At 43.8% G+C, this 18,980-nt stretch overlaps 1 protein-coding gene across 1 annotated transcript in view; it reads right to left on the reverse strand.

The window, feature by feature from the left end:
- The window catches only part of LOC110498733 (calcium channel, voltage-dependent, T type, alpha 1G subunit), a 198,628-nt gene that overhangs the window by 142,350 nt on the left and 37,298 nt on the right, over positions 1 to 18,980 (reverse strand). Inside the window, exons 4-5 of the mRNA XM_036956460.1 lie at positions 6,495 to 6,654; positions 3,581 to 3,875 (exon numbers count right to left, since the gene is read on the reverse strand). Coding sequence (XP_036812355.1) covers positions 3,581 to 3,875; positions 6,495 to 6,654 — 455 coding nt within the window. The remainder of the gene's footprint in view (positions 1 to 3,580; positions 3,876 to 6,494; positions 6,655 to 18,980) is intronic.

Raw genomic sequence — 18,980 nt, forward strand, 5'->3', positions numbered from 1 at the left:
ATAACCAGTTTTACGAGGCCATGTCACTTCCACATGTTGCCCCTCCTCCCAACAGTAGGACCTGCTCCACACCTTCTTCCGACAGTTAAAAGTGCAGTGCTCAGCAGATAATCACTCTGATGTTTCCCTTGAAACGGAATGCCAAAACAGCAGAGTAAATCAATTCAATAAAGTATGATGGGGGAGAAAGGGGGAGAATGGGTGAGATGATGAGCGAGGGGAAGAGAACGATGCATAATCATGTAATCAGCAATTGTGAATGAAGAACAAGAACAACATTCTACTATGTTGATCCATTCTAGTTATAATCTTAAAATGGTATGTATCCTACTGTATATCAGTCCACTGAATCCAAGCAGTCTTATCAGTCTACTCTGGCCTAGTTGGAGTAGGCTACACAGTGAGAGCCTGTGCAATTGTACATGCTGAACGGCTTTCAATATCTGGGAAAATATCCAGGCAGCAGGTGAGCGAATGTCGGAGAATGTGGTGACGAGGATTGTGGAACCTTAAATTGGCAAGGGGAGAAATGTCACCGTGGACAATTCCCTCACTTCACTGTCATTGGCAGCCGAGTTGCTTGCCAAGAAAACAAGTCACCGTGATCAAAGTGAGTCGGGAGGTCCTTCCTCTGCGCAAAATAAGGCACCTGCACAACGGTGCTGAAGAATGACAAGACGCCAGGGACACAATAAAGAGAGAACGGGAGTGTCAATGCTGTGGGTAACTGGAGAAAGGAGTCAGGCGCAGGAGAGCCGAGATGCGTGGACAAGGTATTTAATTCAAGAAAACACCAGTATAAACACAATACTATGGTGCTGGAAAAATACCGGTACCACGAATTAAAACGGGCGTAAATAACAAAACCCGGCAACAATATACCAGCCGTCAGATACAGCCTTACAATAAAACAAACACGCACACAAACATGGGGGAAACCAGAGGGTTAAATAATTAACATGTAATGGGGGAATTTAAACCAGGTGTGTTAAAAAACAAAGACAAAACAAATGGAAAATAAAAAGTGGATCGGTGATGGCTAGAAGGCCGGTGACGTCAACCGCCGAATGCCGCTCGAACAAGAAGAGGGACCGACTCCGACGGAAGTCGGGACAGGGAGACTATTAAACACTACAACCAAACAAAGGTATGTCAAAGTGTGTCAAGCCGGTGAAAGTTACGAGGTTTTATGTCAACTGTTGAATGAAATCCAACGGATGCCATTGCATGAAGACACACACAAGCACGCGCTGAAGATAATTGACTATTTTTGACCGCTGTCACATCAACGCTCATATTCATTATAATGCTTTTTGCTTTTTGCTGAGTTCCACTCTTTGACACTGCATCTTGGTGGTTGGGATATATCTATATTTTTTGTGCTATAAAAAGAAGCTGTTACTGTGTTCCAACACACGTTTCCTGTTTCACAGTTGTAACAGTCACTCCGTGAATACAATTGATTGAACCCCTGAATATTTTTCATTGCTGTATGAACACAACCGATGATTATCTTTGCGATATCATACAGTGTATGAGACGTATTAATCACACTGTTGGAATGTTGCAGTCAGAATGACTGCTCAATGGCTCAAAGGGCGGTCCGTCGAGGCCCGGCGGTCCTCATGCTAATCGTGGAAATCCTCAATCTTTCTGATTCAGGAGTATGTCTGTGAAGTCTGTAACGACACAATATCAACACGGGGACAAATTAAAACTCGAACAAAGTCCCTACGATGAATAGGCTGACAAGAGAGCAAATGACAGAAATTATATTTAGTGCGCTTCACTCCACTTCCATCGCCATAGCGACCCTCTTAATCTATTCATCCCTATTCCTTAGATACAGCAGCAGTACAACCAATTATGCTCTCGGTCTCTGTGTCTCATACACCCTAATGCAACCTAACCCTGGGAAGGATACAGCTCAACAGCTACTTCAAAGTCTTAAGGAGGGACCAGTCAAGTGGTCAGTCAACTGTTTGTTGTACTTCAAAACAAAGAAAGAGATTAAAAAAAAAACACTGACGATGCTGCTTTAAAAGGTATTTTTGAACAAGATACTGTACAGTGTAGCGTAAAACCAATTTCCAAAAGATCAGCTGTCTCTAACCCCGGTGCCAACAATTTAAAGTACCACGACACTTTAAGCTCTGCGTATGCAGCTGATCACTAAGTTAGCATCAGACAGATGAGACAGTGACGCCATCTTCCTGAGACACTTCTGAAATACTGCCATCCTGGAACATTAAATGCCTTGGTTTTTATGGGTAAACAGTATTGACTGTGCTTTGCGGAGTGTAAGTGTGCATGTGGCTGCATGTACATACAGTTGAAGTCGGAAGTTGGATACACCTTAGCCAAATAAATTTAAACTAAGTTCTTCACAATTCCTGACATTTAATCTTAGTAAAAATTCCCTGTCTTTGGTCAGTTAGGATCCCCACTTTTTTTTTTAAATGTGAAATGTCAGAATAATAGTAGTGAGAATGATTTATTTCAGCTTTTATTTATTTCATCACATTCCCAGTGGGTCAGAAGTTCACATACACTCAATTAGAATTTGGTAGCATTGCCTTTAAATTGTTTAACTTGGGTCAAACATTTTGGGTAGCCTTCCACAAGCTTCCCACAGAAAGTTGGGTGAATTTTGTCCCATTCCTCCTGACAGAGTTGGTGTAACTGAGTCAGGTTTGTAGGCCTCCTTGCTCGCACACGCTTATCCAGCATCTTCACAAAGGTCCTTTGCTGTTGTTCTGGGATTGATTTGCACTTTTTGCACCAAAGTACGTTCATCTCTAGGAGACAGAACGCGTCTCCTTCCTGAGCGGTATGACGGCTGCATGGTCCTACGGTGTTTATACTTACATACTATTGTTTGTACAGATGAACGTGGTACCTTCAGGCGTTTGGAAATTGCTCCCAGGAATGAAACAGACTTGTGGAGGTCTTGACTGATTTATTTAGATTTTCCCATGATGTCAAGGAAAGAGGCACTGAGATTGAAGGTAGTTCCTTGAAATACAGCCACAGATACACCTCCATTTGACTCAAAAATAAGCAGCCATGACATAATTTTCTGGAATTCTCCAAGCTGTTTAAAGGCACAGTCAACTTAGTGTATGTAAACTTCTGACCCACTGGAATTGTGACACAGTGAATTATAAGTGAAATAATCTGTCTGTAAACAATTGTTGGAAAGATTACTTGTGTCATGCACAAAGTAGATGTCCTAACCAACTTGCCAAAACTATAGTTTGTTATCAAGAAATGTGTGGAGTGGTTGAAAAACGAGTTTTAATGACTCCAACCTAAGTGTATGTAAACTTCTGACTTCAACTGTACATGTATCTGTGTTGCTGTCCATACAATTACATATATGAGTATATGCGTACGTACAATCCATATGTATACCACAGAAGGTGGCGCCTTAATTGGGGAGGATGGTCTTGTGGTAAGCGGAATGAGTGGAATGTTATTAAAATATATCCATTCGCTCTGTTCCAGCCATCATTGTGAGCCGTCCTCCCGTCAACAGCCTCCACTGATGCACACAGGCACGCCCACGCCATTTTCTCACCTGAAAGATGGCGATCCAGGCGTAGCAGATGTTATCAAAGTTGATGGCTCCTTTGAAGGGGTTGACGTGTCCCGCCGAGCAGTTACTGTAGTACTGGTTCCAGTTGATACAGGTGGTGTTGTCTGTGCTGTTGTAGGACTTCATGTCCATCTGACACTGGAGACCTCCCTCCTCATACAGGGTGGGCACAGAGGAACACAGACGCATGCCGTTCTCCCTGGGCATGGAGCAGATGAAGGGGTTCTCGTCATCGTTCTCCGTGTGGTAATAGTTGCCGAGCTCGACGGACAGAGGACTGGCGAGAGAGGAGAGAGAGTGTTACAGTTAGGGTTCTAGTAGGTAGGCATGGAGAATATGAAGGGGTTTGGTGACGGTTCTCTGCATGGTAGTAGCTCCCCAGCGCCACAGGTAGAGGACTAGAGGGAAGAGAGGAGAGAGGGGATAATAGCAAGGTTAGTGTAGCAGTTGGTGGAGTTCTCCCATCTAGGGTTTTCATCATTGTTCCCTATGCAATCTGTGTATTTACATAATATATATTTTTTTACCTTGATTTAACTAGGCAAGTCAGTTAAGAACTAATTTTTATTTACTTTGACGGCCTACTCCGGCCAAACCCTAACCCGGATGACACTGGGCCAATTGTGCGCCGCCCTATGGGACTCCCAATCACGGCCGGTTGTGATACAGCCTGGAAACGAATCAGGATCTGTAGTGATGCCTCTAGCACTGAGATGCAGCGCCTTAGACCGCTGCGCCACTCGGGAGTGCACGTGTACAGTATGTCCCTCGTCTGGGTGTCTGTGTTAACCACGGCTTAGCTCTAATGGCGCACATCTCCGTCAGAGGATAGATAATTGGTGCGTCTGTCAACACAGACTCTGCCTGGAGGCGATGTGACACGCTGGATCGGTGCGTGTGTGTGTGTGTGTGTGTGTGTGTGTGTGTGTTTGTTTTGATGCATTAGCCACACAAGTAGCTTCAATTACTTACTGGGCCAAATCCTCCCTCTAGTACTGCTATGGCAGTCCCAGTTATATATTTATATGCTAACACATATATATTTATTTAAGCTATTTAAGCTATTTCACACTTTAGGATGGAGTTATGCAACAGCTTCGGCTGGCGAGTCAATCTGGCGTTGGAGGGGATTTAATCCTTGTATCCATCATGGAATTTAATAGTGCGCAGTCACGTGGCTAATGCAATGGCAAAACTGCAGTAATTAAAGTTATGATTAAAGATGTCTTTCCATTGAAGCTCCTTGCTGTTGCAGTCTGTTTTAATGGCTTTATCTGCTATTATGACATACAAAATGACGGGAATGTAACATTGCGTGACATTTCAAGAGAACCTGAAATGTTTCGTCCAAATGGAATAGAATGAAAAGTCTTCACAAACCCATAATGTAGAAGGACATTTAGGTCCTTTATGAGAAAATGTCATAAATCATAACTACCATGGTGGAAATGTCATGTACCATGTATTACTTATAGAGCCCGCTGCTGTCTAAGTGTATGGGCAGTAATGGTCTCTCTCTAATCTCACTAGTTATCCTCTCCTTCCCATTTATCACGTCTATATAATCATGGCTACTCGTTGATTAATACAGGAGTGATGACGCTGCTCAGGAAATGGCGGTGGTGGCCAGTATGTCTGACGGTACTTTTTTTCCAAGGTCAAACTTTCCCTACACTGTCAACCCCAAGGCATTTTTTTTACTCAAATACTTCTAGGAAGTTGTACTCAAAGTCAATGAAAAGTCATTATTACTTCAAATATTTTTGTGGTACTTACTCAGAACTAAATGAGAAGTCACACCCTCTACATTTTTTAAAGATATGATAACAAATTAACTTTTTTTCCCCAGCATTCTCTACTGCAGGTTGATAGTTTGGAATTGTTTTTAATGTCTGTGTTTTTGCATGTACATTGAATGATTGATTGATTAACATGTAGATGCTACACAAAGATAAATGACAGTTTTGTAAACAAATCCAATCATAGAATTGTTGCACCCGTTACTGAAATGGTTGTTCCACTTTAAATGGCTTAGGTCATCTCCTCCCACTGTGCTTAATCTTGGCAGTCATTATGACTGCAGGTTTGCGGCTGAATACAAATTTCAACTGTTGGATATTCTAACGCTGGCTAGATTCCAACAGGAATTAGACATCACTTTGCAAACTAGCGTAATGTGATTTACATTTACGGTTGCAAGATTCTGGCTAATTTCCCAGGTTTTCAGAACTCCTGGTTGGAAGATTACTGTTTGTGGAATTTTGCAGCCAGACTTGCAGGCCTGATGTGGCCTGTAAACGATGAGTTTCAGGTCTATGTATAAGGCCTTATGTCATGGGTGGTAACTCTACAATTCAATCGAAGAGCAAAGGCACACTGGTAAATGATTGGATGCGTGGCTTAGTGGGGGAGTTCAATTTAAGCATTACCTTACTCCAAAAAACGGCATTTGTATTACTCATATGAAGGTTGTACTGCTCACTTCAGCTATTATATGTTTCTTAACGGAATTTTTGTGAGGTCATCGGTTTCCTCAAAATGTGTGCGCAGCTAGAACTGATCTGGTTTTACAGTGTATCAACATCCCACGTTCTGGAAACCAAGCAATCCGCATCAACAGCCCGCACACAGATTAAGTAACAGAGGCTCATTTGCTACAGAAAATAAACTCACCTCGTTTGCCTCTGACCTCATTATCATCAAACCAAAACCCATTCATTTCTACCCTCTTCTTAACCGTAACCCCCCCCACTCACCACTTCTCACCACTTCTCACCCAAAACCTCCTCACCCACACCCTCCTCAGCCCTATCCCCACACCACAACCACCACCACCACCACCACCACCACCACCACACACACACACGCGCGCGCGCACATACACAGTTCTACTCACAGTGAGAAGTTCTCAGGCAGGAAGCAGCGGTTCCTCAGTAGCCCCGCCCACAGCTGCACGCCCACAATGCCGAAGATGAAGAAGACAAAGAAACAGAGCAGCAGGACATTCCCCAGCATGGGCAGGGTGTCCAGTAGCAGGGTCACCAGGATACGCATACCTAACACACACAAACAAACACACACATTGTTTTTAATACCTTGTCAGACACATACGTATACAGAAATCAACACGTGTCCGGTATCATACACATTACCACACAAGCATCTTTATATACAAGTGGAGGAAAATAGAATGGTTCAACTACAGTACACCACGAGCCCAGATGGTATATTGTAATAGTGACAACGCAGTATACCATTCCTGTCTCTGTGTGTCAGAGTACACTGTGCACGCCTGAGGAGGACAAGTTAGGAACTTCAGCAGCTCCTATAACTGCAGTAAAGCGCCTCAGCTTTACCACAATCTCTTCAGCCTCCTCCTCATGCTCCTGCCCACACAGTCCCCGGGGCCTATCGCTGTGTGACTTCCTCCACTCTCCCTACTAACCAGACAGTGGTTAAATCAGAGTTATATACACTCTCTCTCTCTCTCTCTCTCTCTCTCTCTCTCTCTCTCTCTCTCTCTCTCTCTCTCTCTCTCTCTCTCTCTCACACACTCTCTCTCTCCCTCTCTCTCTCTCTCACTCTCTCTCTCCCTCTCTCTCTCTCTCTCTCTCTCTCTCTCTCTCTCTCTCTCTCTCTCTCTCTCTCTCTCTCTCTCTCTCTCTCTCTCTCTCTCTCTCTCTCTCTCTCTCACACACTCTCTCTCTCCCTCTCTCTCTCTCTCACTCTCTCTCTCCCTCTCTCTCTCACTCTCTCTCTCTCTCTCTCTCTCTCTCTCTCTCTCTCTCTCTCTCTCTCTCTCTCTCTCTCTCTCTCTCTCTCTCTCTCTCTCTCTCTCTCACACACTCTCTCTCTCCCTCTCTCTCTCTCTCTCTCTCTCTCTCTCTCTCTCTCTCTCTCTCTCTCTCTCTCTCTCTCTCTCTCTCTCTCTCTCTCTCTCTCTCTCTCTCACACACTCTCTCTCTCCCTCTCTCTCTCTCTCACTCTCTCTCTCCCTCTCTCTCTCTCTCACTCTCTCTCTCCCTCTCTCTCTCTCTCTCTCTCTCTCTCCCTCTCTCTCTCTCTCTCTCTCTCTCTCTCTCTCTCTCTCTCTCTCTCTCTCTCTCTCTCTCTCTCTCTCTCTCTCTCACACACTCTCTCTCTCCCTCTCTCTCTCACACACTCTCTCTCTCCCTCTCTCTCTCTCTCACTCTCTCTCTCTCTCTCTCTCTCTCTCGGCATGGGAAACATATGTTTACATTGCCAAAGCAAGTGAAATAAATAATAAACAAAAGTGAAATGAACAGTAAACATTACACTCACAAAAGTTCCAAAAGATGAAGACATTTGTCTGTATACAGTGTTGTAATGATCTCTCTCTCCCCCCTTCTACCTCCCTCCCTCCCTTGGAGATCCTCTCTAGTTAAGCTCGCAGCAGACACAGGTGACTCGGGCGTCAGTAACGAGAATCATTTTCCGATCAGGATTTCTCCGGGTAATTGGAGGAGCCGGGTTAATCCCTGTCTGCTCAATGACTACCACCACCACGGGGAGAACCAGCGAGAAATTAGTCGATTTTGGAAAGAAAGAGACAGAGCGAGGGAGGAAGAAGAGTGAGAAAGAGACAGAAAGTGGGAGAAGGAGAAAGAGAGAGGATGGAGAGTGGGAGAGATATGCGATAGAGAGACAGAGAGCAAAAGAGAAGGAGGGGAGAGAGAGAAAGAGAAATGTGCACATTTGAAAAGAAAATTGGTAGGGAGCAAAATAGGGAGAATGAAGAGCGCTCAGTAGAGATAAGAAGCGAGGGATGGTATCATCGGAGGAGAGAGAAGAGAAGTGAGCCACAATGGGAAGCATGTCTGGGTAGATAACAGGCGTGTCGACAGTTTGGGTTCACATCCAGCTGTATTGTGTCTCTCTATCTAGTCTCACAGTCATCAGCTTTTTACAGCTACGCTGCCTGACGGGGAACAAATACACAAAACACAAATCCAAGCCTAAGACAGTAGTTGGGTCGTTCCATCAATTCGGTGCAGTTTGAGAAGTATAACTTGGTAAAAAAAACAACAACATTTGATTAGACCTCATTTTAACATTCTGTCATAAAGAGCACATGTTCAAGAGGTTAAATAAATGTAATAAATACTATAGTAAGTGCCTATTAAGTGCCCAATAAAGTCAACAAATCAGCATTTGACATCTGTGCGCTATCTGTGACTTCTAGGAAGATTCTAACTCCAAGTTGTCACCGTCATTGTAAAGCCCTAGTCATTGTGTTGCTTTGACAAAGTTATTTATGAGGGTTATTATTGATTTCATGGGATTAGTGATTCATTCAAGTCTGTCCCTCATTTTGAAGTCAACCCTGTTACGTGAATTGAAGTCTCATTTTAATATGGTTTAACGATTCCTTTTCAAATATTTATTTCAAAATAAATATTGAACATCTAATAGTCAAATTATAGTGTAAAAGCAGGGGAGCTGGTTCTATAATTTGTTTGCCATTGTCTGGTGTTTTTGTGGTGAAAAACTGAGTGGGTCTAGCACAACACGTCAACCCTGTGAAATTGTTGAAATGTTTTAACATTGCAAACAACAAGCGTCCATTCCCCCATCACAGGGGGATTCATGGCTGATTTAACTAGCAATTAACAGTTGGAGGGCCGTTCAGGGGAATTTTTCCCAAATATGATACATTTCCACTTGGTTACGAACAAACCATAAGACTGCTAACCATCCACTGCTAACCATCCACTGCTAACCATCCAATCCTATTTTTAGATCAGCACACCTCAGGTTTTCGGGGGGAAATCATCCAATGACATCAACAATGCATGAAATCTTTACTCTTTGAAATTAACACATTAATGCAGAGTATGTCAACACAGAAACTACTAAACAGCACATGTATAATGTTTAGGGCTGTCAGAGTTAATCAGTGTATACAGCTAAAACAACAATGGGATGTCACATCAAGTTGACATTGAGATTAACCCTCTAGTCTAAGTCATATCTAAGCCAAGGGGGGGGGGGGGGGGGGGGGGGGGTTCTAAGTGAACATATTAATATGTTTTAATACGGTCAAACCTAGGATTGCTTATCCATTTGATTTGGAATTTTAAGATATAAGAAAGATCCGGAAACGTTTTTTTAATCTTTTTTCATGTATTTATCCCGAAATGTTAGGCACTAAAACTATCTCCATACAGTATATACAGTACTTCCATAGATTTTTCAAACAGGTACCGGGGACCTTCATACGAGTCGGGTGAGGCTTGTGGGCGTCCTAGAGCAAAACGGAGTGTGTAGCCCAAACCGTTCGGACACTACAGACAGAAGTTGGCAGAAGAGGCTGTACCCACTTCAGACAAGTCTCATGGTCTGCCACCTTTCACCACAGATCCGGAAGGGCGATATCGGGGGTGGGGGTGGGGGGGGGGGGGGGGGGAAACTGATCTCTATTTCTTAAACAGACTCATTTTGATGGGGATGTTTGTAGGCCAACGGTTAAAGAAAGTGGGCCTTATCAATTCACCAGATTCTCTAACCGTTACTTTGGACAAAATCAAGACACCAATATTCTTGTAATGCTTTTTGTATAAAAAACAGCTCAATATTATTAAATCCTGAATTAATGATTAATCACAGCAGATTAACTCGACAGATCACAACAGAATAAATGTTTTAATCGTTGACAGGGCACAGTTTTTTATTTAACTAGGCAAGTCAGTTAAGAACAAATTATTATTTACAATGACGGCCTACCCCAGCCAAACCTAGACGACACTGGGCCAATTGTGCGCCGTCCTATGGGACTCCCAATCACAACCAGATGTGATACAGCCTGGATTTGAACCAGGGACTAGGATGCAGTGCCTTAGACCACTGCACCACTCGGGAGCCTAGTAAACATATGCACTTATTGGGTGCATTATGTATACATTATTCTAGTCTGTACTTATACTAAGGTCTAAAAAAATCCAGTATGTATGTTGTGCATTTTGTTAGTGCGTGCTCTACATTATCCCCTTCAGATAATCACCATGAACTCTCCAGGAAACAGCATTCAGCAGGATTCAGTTTGTTCAACACTCCCTGACGAGGGACACTTTCTGCACGTTACAGCACTTTCTCTTTCTCCCTCTCTATCTCCATCTCTCTCTGTCTTTCGTTCAATTTCTCTTTCTCTCTCTGGTCATTAATGAGTAAAACAGCAATGCAAAGCAATGCAAAGCAATGCAGCGCACACATACACATTAATGAGTCGACTCCAAATCAGCGCAGGGACCTTATACTGCAGTGCGCTGAGCTATGGGAGAATGATGCTTAGCTCTGCCTGTCACAGAGTTTAGGATTACTGTCTTATAGTCGCATTAAACATAGAGGCTCACTCCAATGCAAGTCATGGGCTTAGTCCCAATAGTGTAACTTTGCTTCCTTTTACTTGAAAATGAAGGGCTTTATAGGAAACTGTGCCCTAACCTTCGGGAATAAATGGCTACTGTGGCCAAATGCGTTTCTCTGGTGTGTTGTTATGCTAATGACATACAGCAGCTTATTGTTGAGCCAACTTGGATCATAGGGGATCCCCAGGTTATTAAATCGATGCATGACACCAAATTTTAAAAAGCTGGACAAGCTGGAAATTGTGAATAATGGAACAAGATGGCATTTCAACAGCATCTCACGGTTTGACTTCAGTATTCAACGTTTGTCCAGGGGAGATAAACTTCACATTTCAACGGTTAAGTTTAGGCATTCATTCCGAATGGTTAAGGTAAGGGTTAAGGTTTGGGATAAGGGTCCAAAAAATTTAAATACTGCCTAGCACTGGGACTGAACATGTGACCCTCGGAACCAGAACTCCGGGATAGGTTTACAACTGAAACAATTTGACGGTTAAGTTTAGGCATTCATTTCCAAATTGGTTGCCCCTAGTGGCCAGTTTGTAAGGCATTTCTCAAAGTCCAGTGGACCTGGACGAACGTTGAATATCGCCTTGGATCTCAAGTGACCTGACTGGGCATATATCCTACATATTCATTAATTCCTTTTGAGGTATGTCTTTTTCCCTTTCCTTTTCTCTCTCACACACACAAACGAACACCTCTCCCATCCCCTCACAACCACACACTCTCCCTTTCTCCACAACCTAAACATAATCCATCTGATTGACATTTCGTCTTGTATAATAACCGTCTCTCTCCTCCTCGGTCTTTGTGTGCTTTCCAGTTACGCGCTGGGCGGCCATTTAATGTCAACATGGCTGCCAGGAAACTGACTGTGATGGGAGCCCATCTGCTTACAGGCACATCAAATCTCTCCTGTCCTCTCGGCTGAGGCCAGCCCTGGAACTGGCAGCACTGTGTGTCTACCTTACTCTACTGATGGAGTTTCAAAAGAGGGAGTTGGAACACACCTGCGTCCCTCTGTAGCCTAATCCGTAGGCAATAGCCCTTGACAAAGGGTCTAAACCCAAAGTTCTGGATTGTGTTGTTTTCATTATGTTGTTTTGATTAGGGAGGAAACAAAAGGGCTAAGATGGGTGTACAGCAGAGCTAGCATGAATTAGCATACAGTAACTGAATCTCCCTAAGGTACAACTAGTGTGTTGCTTTGTAAATATTTGATTAAATTGTTACATGAAATGCTATATTGGCAGTACATGCTCTAATATAATAATAGGGATACCTAGTCAGTTGATGAAATGCTATATTGGCAGTACATGCTCTAATATAATAATAGGGATACCTAGTCAGTTGATGAAATGCTATATTGGCAGTACATGCTCTAATATAATAATAGGGATACCTAGTCAGTTGATGAAATGCTATATTGGCAGTACATGCTCTAATATAATAATAGGGATACCTAGTCAGTTGATGAAATGCTATATTGGCAGTACATGCTCTAATATAATAATAGGGATACCTAGTCAGTTGATGAAATGCTATATTGGCAGTACATGCTCTAATATAATAATAGGGATACCTAGTCAGTTGCACTGAGATAATAATGGCGTGGGAGGGGATGGCTGCTGTTTTACGGGCTCCTAACCAACTGTGCTATTTTGTTAGTTTTTTCACGTTATTTGTAAGTAATTTTTTTGCTTATTTTGTACAGGATGTTGCTGCTACCGTCTCTTACAGTGGGGCAAAAAAGTATTTAGTCAGCCACCAATTGTGCAAGTTCTCCCACTTAAAAAGATGAGAGGACTGTAATTTTCATCATAGGTACACTTCAACTATGACAGACAAAATGAGACAAAAAAAATCCAGAAAATCACATTGTAGGATTGTAGGATTTTTAATGAATTTATTTGCAAATTATGGTGGAAAATAAGTAATTGTGCAAGTGGGCGTAGGTCGAGCTGCCTTCTGAGAATTCGTAGGCGAGTGAGTAAACCACCACTACCATCCGTTCTACTGGCCAACGCGCAATCATTGGAAAACAAAATGGATGATATACGATCAAGACTATCCTACCAACGGGACATTAAAAACTGTAATATCTTATGTTTCACCGAGTCGTGGCTGAACGACGACACAGATAATATAGAGCTGGCGGGATTTTCCATGCATCGGCAGGACAGAAAAGCTACGTCTGGTAAGATGATGGGCGGGTGTGTGTGCCTATTTTTCAATAACAGCTGGTGCGCGATGTCGAATATTAAAGAAGTCTTGCGGTATTGCTCGTCTGAGGTAGAGTACCTTATGATAAGCTGTAGACCACGCTATCTACCAAGAGAGCTCTAATTTATATTATTTGTAGCCGTCTATATACCATCACAAACCGATGTTGGCACTAAGACCGCACACAACCAGCTGTATAAGGCCATAAGCAAACAAGAAAAATGCTCATCCAGAAATGGCGCTCCTAGTGGCCCGGGGACTTTAATGCAGGCAAACTTAAATCAGTTTTACCTAATTTCTACCTGCATGTAGCCAGCAGCATACCACCCTGCATACCACTGCTGGCTAGCTTCTGAAGCTAAGCAGGATTGGTCCTGGTCAGTCTCTGGATGGGGTTGGGGGGCTAGTAGGAGACACTCTTTCCTCTGGTCTAAAAAAAATATCCCAATGCCCCAGGGCAGTAATTGGGGACACCACCCTGTGTAGGGTGCTGTCTTTCGGGCGGGACGTTAAACGGGTGTCCTGACTCTCTGAGGTCATTAAAGATCCCATGGCACTTATCGTAGGGGTGTTAACCCCGGTGTCCTGGCTAAATTCCCAATCTGGCCCTCAAACCATCACGGTCACCTAATAATCCCCACCTGTTGTATTCGGCGCATGTGACAAATAAAGTTTGATTTAATTTGAATGCATTCAACAAAAATGTGTCTTCCACATTTCACCCAACCACTCTGAATCAGAAAGGATGGGCTGCTTTAATCGACACCATCGGTGCCTGGGAGGCAGTTTTTGGGGATTAACTGCCTTGCTCAAGAGAAGAACAGCAGATTTTTCCAGGATTTCAAACCAGCAACCTTTCAGTTCCTGGCCCAATGCTCTTAAACGTTAGGCTACCTGCCTACCTTAATTGATAGAATGATTTTACCCACGGTAGATCAGGCGATGCCCTCATCCAGCAGATTACCACCCCCTTCACCAATGTCACCACCCCACGACTCTATATCCTCCCTTGGTTGGCGATAGTTCAGTATCCCTCATGACACCAGATATTATCCCAGCTACCATCCCCAGGACATTATTGCACAATGTTTCTCAAAGGTTCTAATAAGGTTATGATCCAACATCACCGCCATAAAGTTCAGAATTATCCATCCTTCTACTATTATCCATCCTCCTCCTACTATCATCCATCCTCCTCCTACTCCTACAAAATGTGATACCTTTCCAGCTCAATTGAACATCAAAAGATGACTTGTTCATGCTATATTGTATTCCAGAGATGCAAAGGCCTCTGGGATAGTATGTGTCCTCTGGGTCCTCTGAGCTGTCTTCAGACTCCACACTCAGACAATAGAAGCATTCGTGACGCCAAGACGTGACTACGTCCTTTCTAAAGCTCCTATGACCTACACTATCTCCAATACCCCCTTATAAAGGCATACACAGGAAGTACCCACTAAAACCCCATTGACCTCCACTATTTCCTCAATACACTTTCTATGGGTTCAGGAAATACTAGCGGCGAGGACATCGTCAGAACGTGTTTCCTGTAATTATGTTTATCTAAGGCTGAGTAAAAAACAAACAGGAAGGAACATCCAGCAGAGTAAAGGAGAGGTAGGCTTTGGGCTTATCACTGGTGGAGTACAAAACAGTGTGAACCTCAGCACAGCTCAAACATGAGGCCTAACAAGGCATGGAGAACACAATGAAACGTTCTTGCTAATGCCAAGTCGATAACAATGTGAGTGTGTGGGGGGTTAGGGGTACGTGTGTGTGTGTGCTGTGTAAGTGTGCACATGCCCTGTGTGTGTGTGTGTGTGTGTGTGTGTGTGTGTGTGTGTGTGTGTGTGTGTGTGTGTGTGTGTGTGTGTGTGTGTGTGTGAGTGCGTGCGTGCGTGCGTGCGTGAGTGCGTGCGTGCGTGCGTGCGTGTGTGTGTGTGTGTGTGTGTGCGAGCAAGCATCTTGTTAATGCCAATTCAATAACAGTATGGGGAAAGGGCATAGCTTAACAATGAAAGTCACTGATAGGAATATTCCAGAGCAGATCTCATTACAAAGACAAGGAAGGGAGCAATGGCCTGTATGTGTCTGTGATAATCAATGATAATCAAGTATGTTGCAGAACATGCCTAACAATCATGGTCACTCTCTTTTGGATGGTGATTACTTATGGACATAACATGCCATTTATTTTGTCTATAGGCAGAAGCTAGTTTATGGTCATGTTCTTCATTGTTTATGCTGTTCCCTCCCTCCTCTCTCTCCTTTTCATCCTCTTGCTCTTTATTTTGCCATTCACTCACTACACCCCAATTACCACCAGAAGTCCAGCAAAAATGACCTTTCAGTCACACACCCGCACACAGGCACACACACACCAACAGCACGTCACCTGTCACCTGTCACCATAAGTGAACTCTAAAGCATGACTGGACAGGCTTCTAATCAACCTCAAAACACTTCCCCTCACTGCGGAGAGAGAATGACAGTGACTCACTCATGAATTGAAAGTGACGGGGGACATTGCTAGGTTTGTGTGTGCGAGCGTGTGCGCATACCTGCATACACGTGCACGTGACTGTGTGTACATGCGTCCTCAGGGACCACCAATGACAGCCAATGACAGCCCTCTAACTACCCCTGGTGTGAGTACAGGACGTGAGTGTAATAGCCAATCAGAAGGCAGTGTGGGAGCCTTGATTGGTGTCAGCGGCGGGATCTTGTCTAAGAGTGAGGGAATGTATCTCTAATCTCTCTGACAGGCCTGCCATGTCCCACCATCAATCATACTACCATAACTGGACATGAGTGTACATTAGGAACTGGGAAGTAAGAGAGAGAGAGAGAGAGAGAGAGAGAGAGAGAGAGAGAGAGAGAGAGAGAGAGAGAGAGACAGAGAGAGACAGAGAGAGAGAGAGACAGACAGAGAGAGAGAGAGAGAGAGACAGACAGACAGAGAGAGAGACAGAGAGAGACAGCGAGACAGCGAGACAGAGAGAGAGAGAGAGAGAGAGCGAGAGAGAGAGAGAGTGTGTGTGAGTTGTCTCTGTCAGTGTCTGCCCAGAAGACTGGACTGCAGTACAGGAAAGTAAGTACGTGTATGCGTGCGTGCGTGCATGAAGACCAGTCTTCTGAGCAGACAGACAGCCATCTTCTCCTAGCAACCAATTCCATGAGCAGCAGTAAGAAGAGTTCCTCCTTAAATATATACAGTGCCTTGCGAAAGTATTCGGCCCCCTTGAACTTTGCGACCTTTTGCCACATTTCAGGCTTCAAACATAAAGATATAAAACTGTATTTTTTTTGTGAAGAATCAACAACAAGTGGGACACAATCATGAAGTGGAACGACATTTATTGGATATGTCAAACTTTGTTAACAACCAGGGGTTGAATGTTGAACCATTCAATTGTAGATTTTGCTTTATGTTTTGGATCATTGTCTTGTTGGAAGACAAATCTCCGTCCCAGTCTCAGGTCTTTTGCAGACTCCATCAGGTTTTCTTCCAGAATGGTCCTGTATTTGGCTCCATCCATCTTCCCATCAATTTTAACCATCTTCCCTGTCCCTGCTGAAGAAAAGCAGGCCCAAACCATGATGCTGCCACCACCATGTTTGACAGTGGGGATGGTGTGTTCAGCTGTGTTGCTTTTACGCCAAACATAACGTTTTGCATTGTTGCCAAAAAGTTCAATTTTGGTTTCATCTGACCAGAGCACCTTCTTCCACATGTTTGGTGTGTCTCCCAGGTGGCTTGTGGCAAACTTTAAACGACACTTTTTATGGATATCTTTAAGAAATGGCTTTCTTCTGCAATATACGACTGATTGTTGTCCTATGGACAGAGTCTCCCACCTCAGCTGTAGATCTCTGCAGTTCATCCAGAGTGATCATGGGCCTCTTGGCTGCATCTCTGATCAGTCTTCTCCTTGTATGAGCTGAAAGTTTAGAGGGACGGCCAGGTCTTGGTAGATTTGCAGTGGTCTGATTCTCCTTCCATTTCAATATTATCGCTTGCACAGTGCTCCTTGGGATGTTTAAAGCTTGGGAAATCTTTTTGTATCCAAATCCGGCTTTAAACTTCTTCACAACAGTATCTCGGACCTGCCTGGTGTGTTCCTTGTTCTTCATGATGCTCTCTGCGCTTTTAACGGACCTCTGAGACTATCACAGTGCAGGTGCATGTATACGGAGACTTGATTACACACAGGTGGATTGTATTTATCATCGTTAGTCATTTAGGTCAACATTGGATCATTCAGAGATCCTCACTGAACTTCTGGAGAGAGTTTGCTGCACTGAAAGTAAAGGGGCTGAATAATTTTGCACGCCCAATTTTTCAGTTTTTGATTTGTTAAAAAAGTTCGAAATATCCAATAAATGTCATTCCACTTCATGATTGTGTCCCACTTGTTGTTGATTCTTCACAAAAAAATACAGTTTTATATATTTATGTTTGAAGCCTGAAATGTGGCAAAAGGTCGCAAAGTTCAAGGGGGCCGAATACTTTCGCAAGGCACTGTATATTTTTATGTTCAATTATTTTATTATATGTGAACAGTTGAGTTCACATCTAGAAGAGTTGAAAGATACTTTTCTTTTGAGGAAATGTTTTGGAGAGATTTGGATAGATTGATCGCCCTCATTCATCAGGCTCATCTGCTGAATCATCAGGTAACACAAAGAAGGAATGGGATTGGGGGACTATCAACCCAACAAGAACAAAAATAAGAATTAGGACCTGGATAAACAAACATGAAACCAACAGAGGGAGAAAGAGGAAGGATTTCTAATGGGTTTCTGGAGGACAGTCCAGGCCTTGAAAGCGAAACAAGCAATCACACGAAGTAACAAACAAGCAAAGAGCACTTGGTAAGAAGGTGGGGACATCCTGAAGTATCTTAAATTATGTGTAATGTGCTGTTTCATTGAAAACACACATTTCATGTCTTTATTTGTATTATTCATCGAGTGCATTGTTTAAAAAGTGTATTTGTCGGCCTCTCGGGTGGCGCAGTGGTTAAGGGCGCTGTATTGCAGCGCCAGCTGTGCCATCAGAGTCCCTGGGTTCGCGCCCAGGCCGTGACTGGGAGGTCCGTGGGGCGACGCACAATTGGCCTAGCGTTGCCTGGGTTAGGGAGGGCTTGGTTGGTAGGGGTGTCCTTGTCTCATCGCGCACCAGCGACTCCTGTGGCGGGCTGGGCGCAGTGTGCGCTAACCAAGGTGGCCAGGTGCACGGTGTTTCCTCCGGCACATTGGTGCGGCTGGCTTCCGGGTTGGATGCGTGCTGTGTTAAGAAGCAGTGCGGCTTGGGTTGTGTATCGGAGGACGCATGACTTTCAACCTTCGTCTCTCCCGAGCCCGTACGGGAGTTGTAGCGATGAGACAAGATAGTAGCTACTACAACAATTGGATACCACGAAAAAGGGGTAAAATTTAAAAAAAATAAAAAAAGTGTATTTTATTTAATTATTTTGAGTCTAAGAAGTTGGAGGAGGGGAACTGACATATGTTTTAAGATGGTCATACTATGGATCATTAAGTTATGTAATTTACAATTTTAGGACCCCTTTAGGTATTTTGCCTCACTTACTCCCATCCCCAAGAATGGCCTGGGACACTTGGCCCCAAGGCAGACCTAACCCTGCAACAGGAGCCACACCAAGACCTCCTGTGCTCACCCAGAATGGAGCATTGGCAACCACTCTGGTACCCTGCAGCAGCTCCACTCCTTTGGCGGGAGCTTTATCCAGTGGACTAAGCTCGGT

Source organism: Oncorhynchus mykiss, chromosome 20 (assembly GCF_013265735.2).
Source record: "Oncorhynchus mykiss isolate Arlee chromosome 20, USDA_OmykA_1.1, whole genome shotgun sequence".
NCBI classification, from domain to species: Eukaryota; Metazoa; Chordata; class Actinopteri; order Salmoniformes; family Salmonidae; genus Oncorhynchus; species Oncorhynchus mykiss.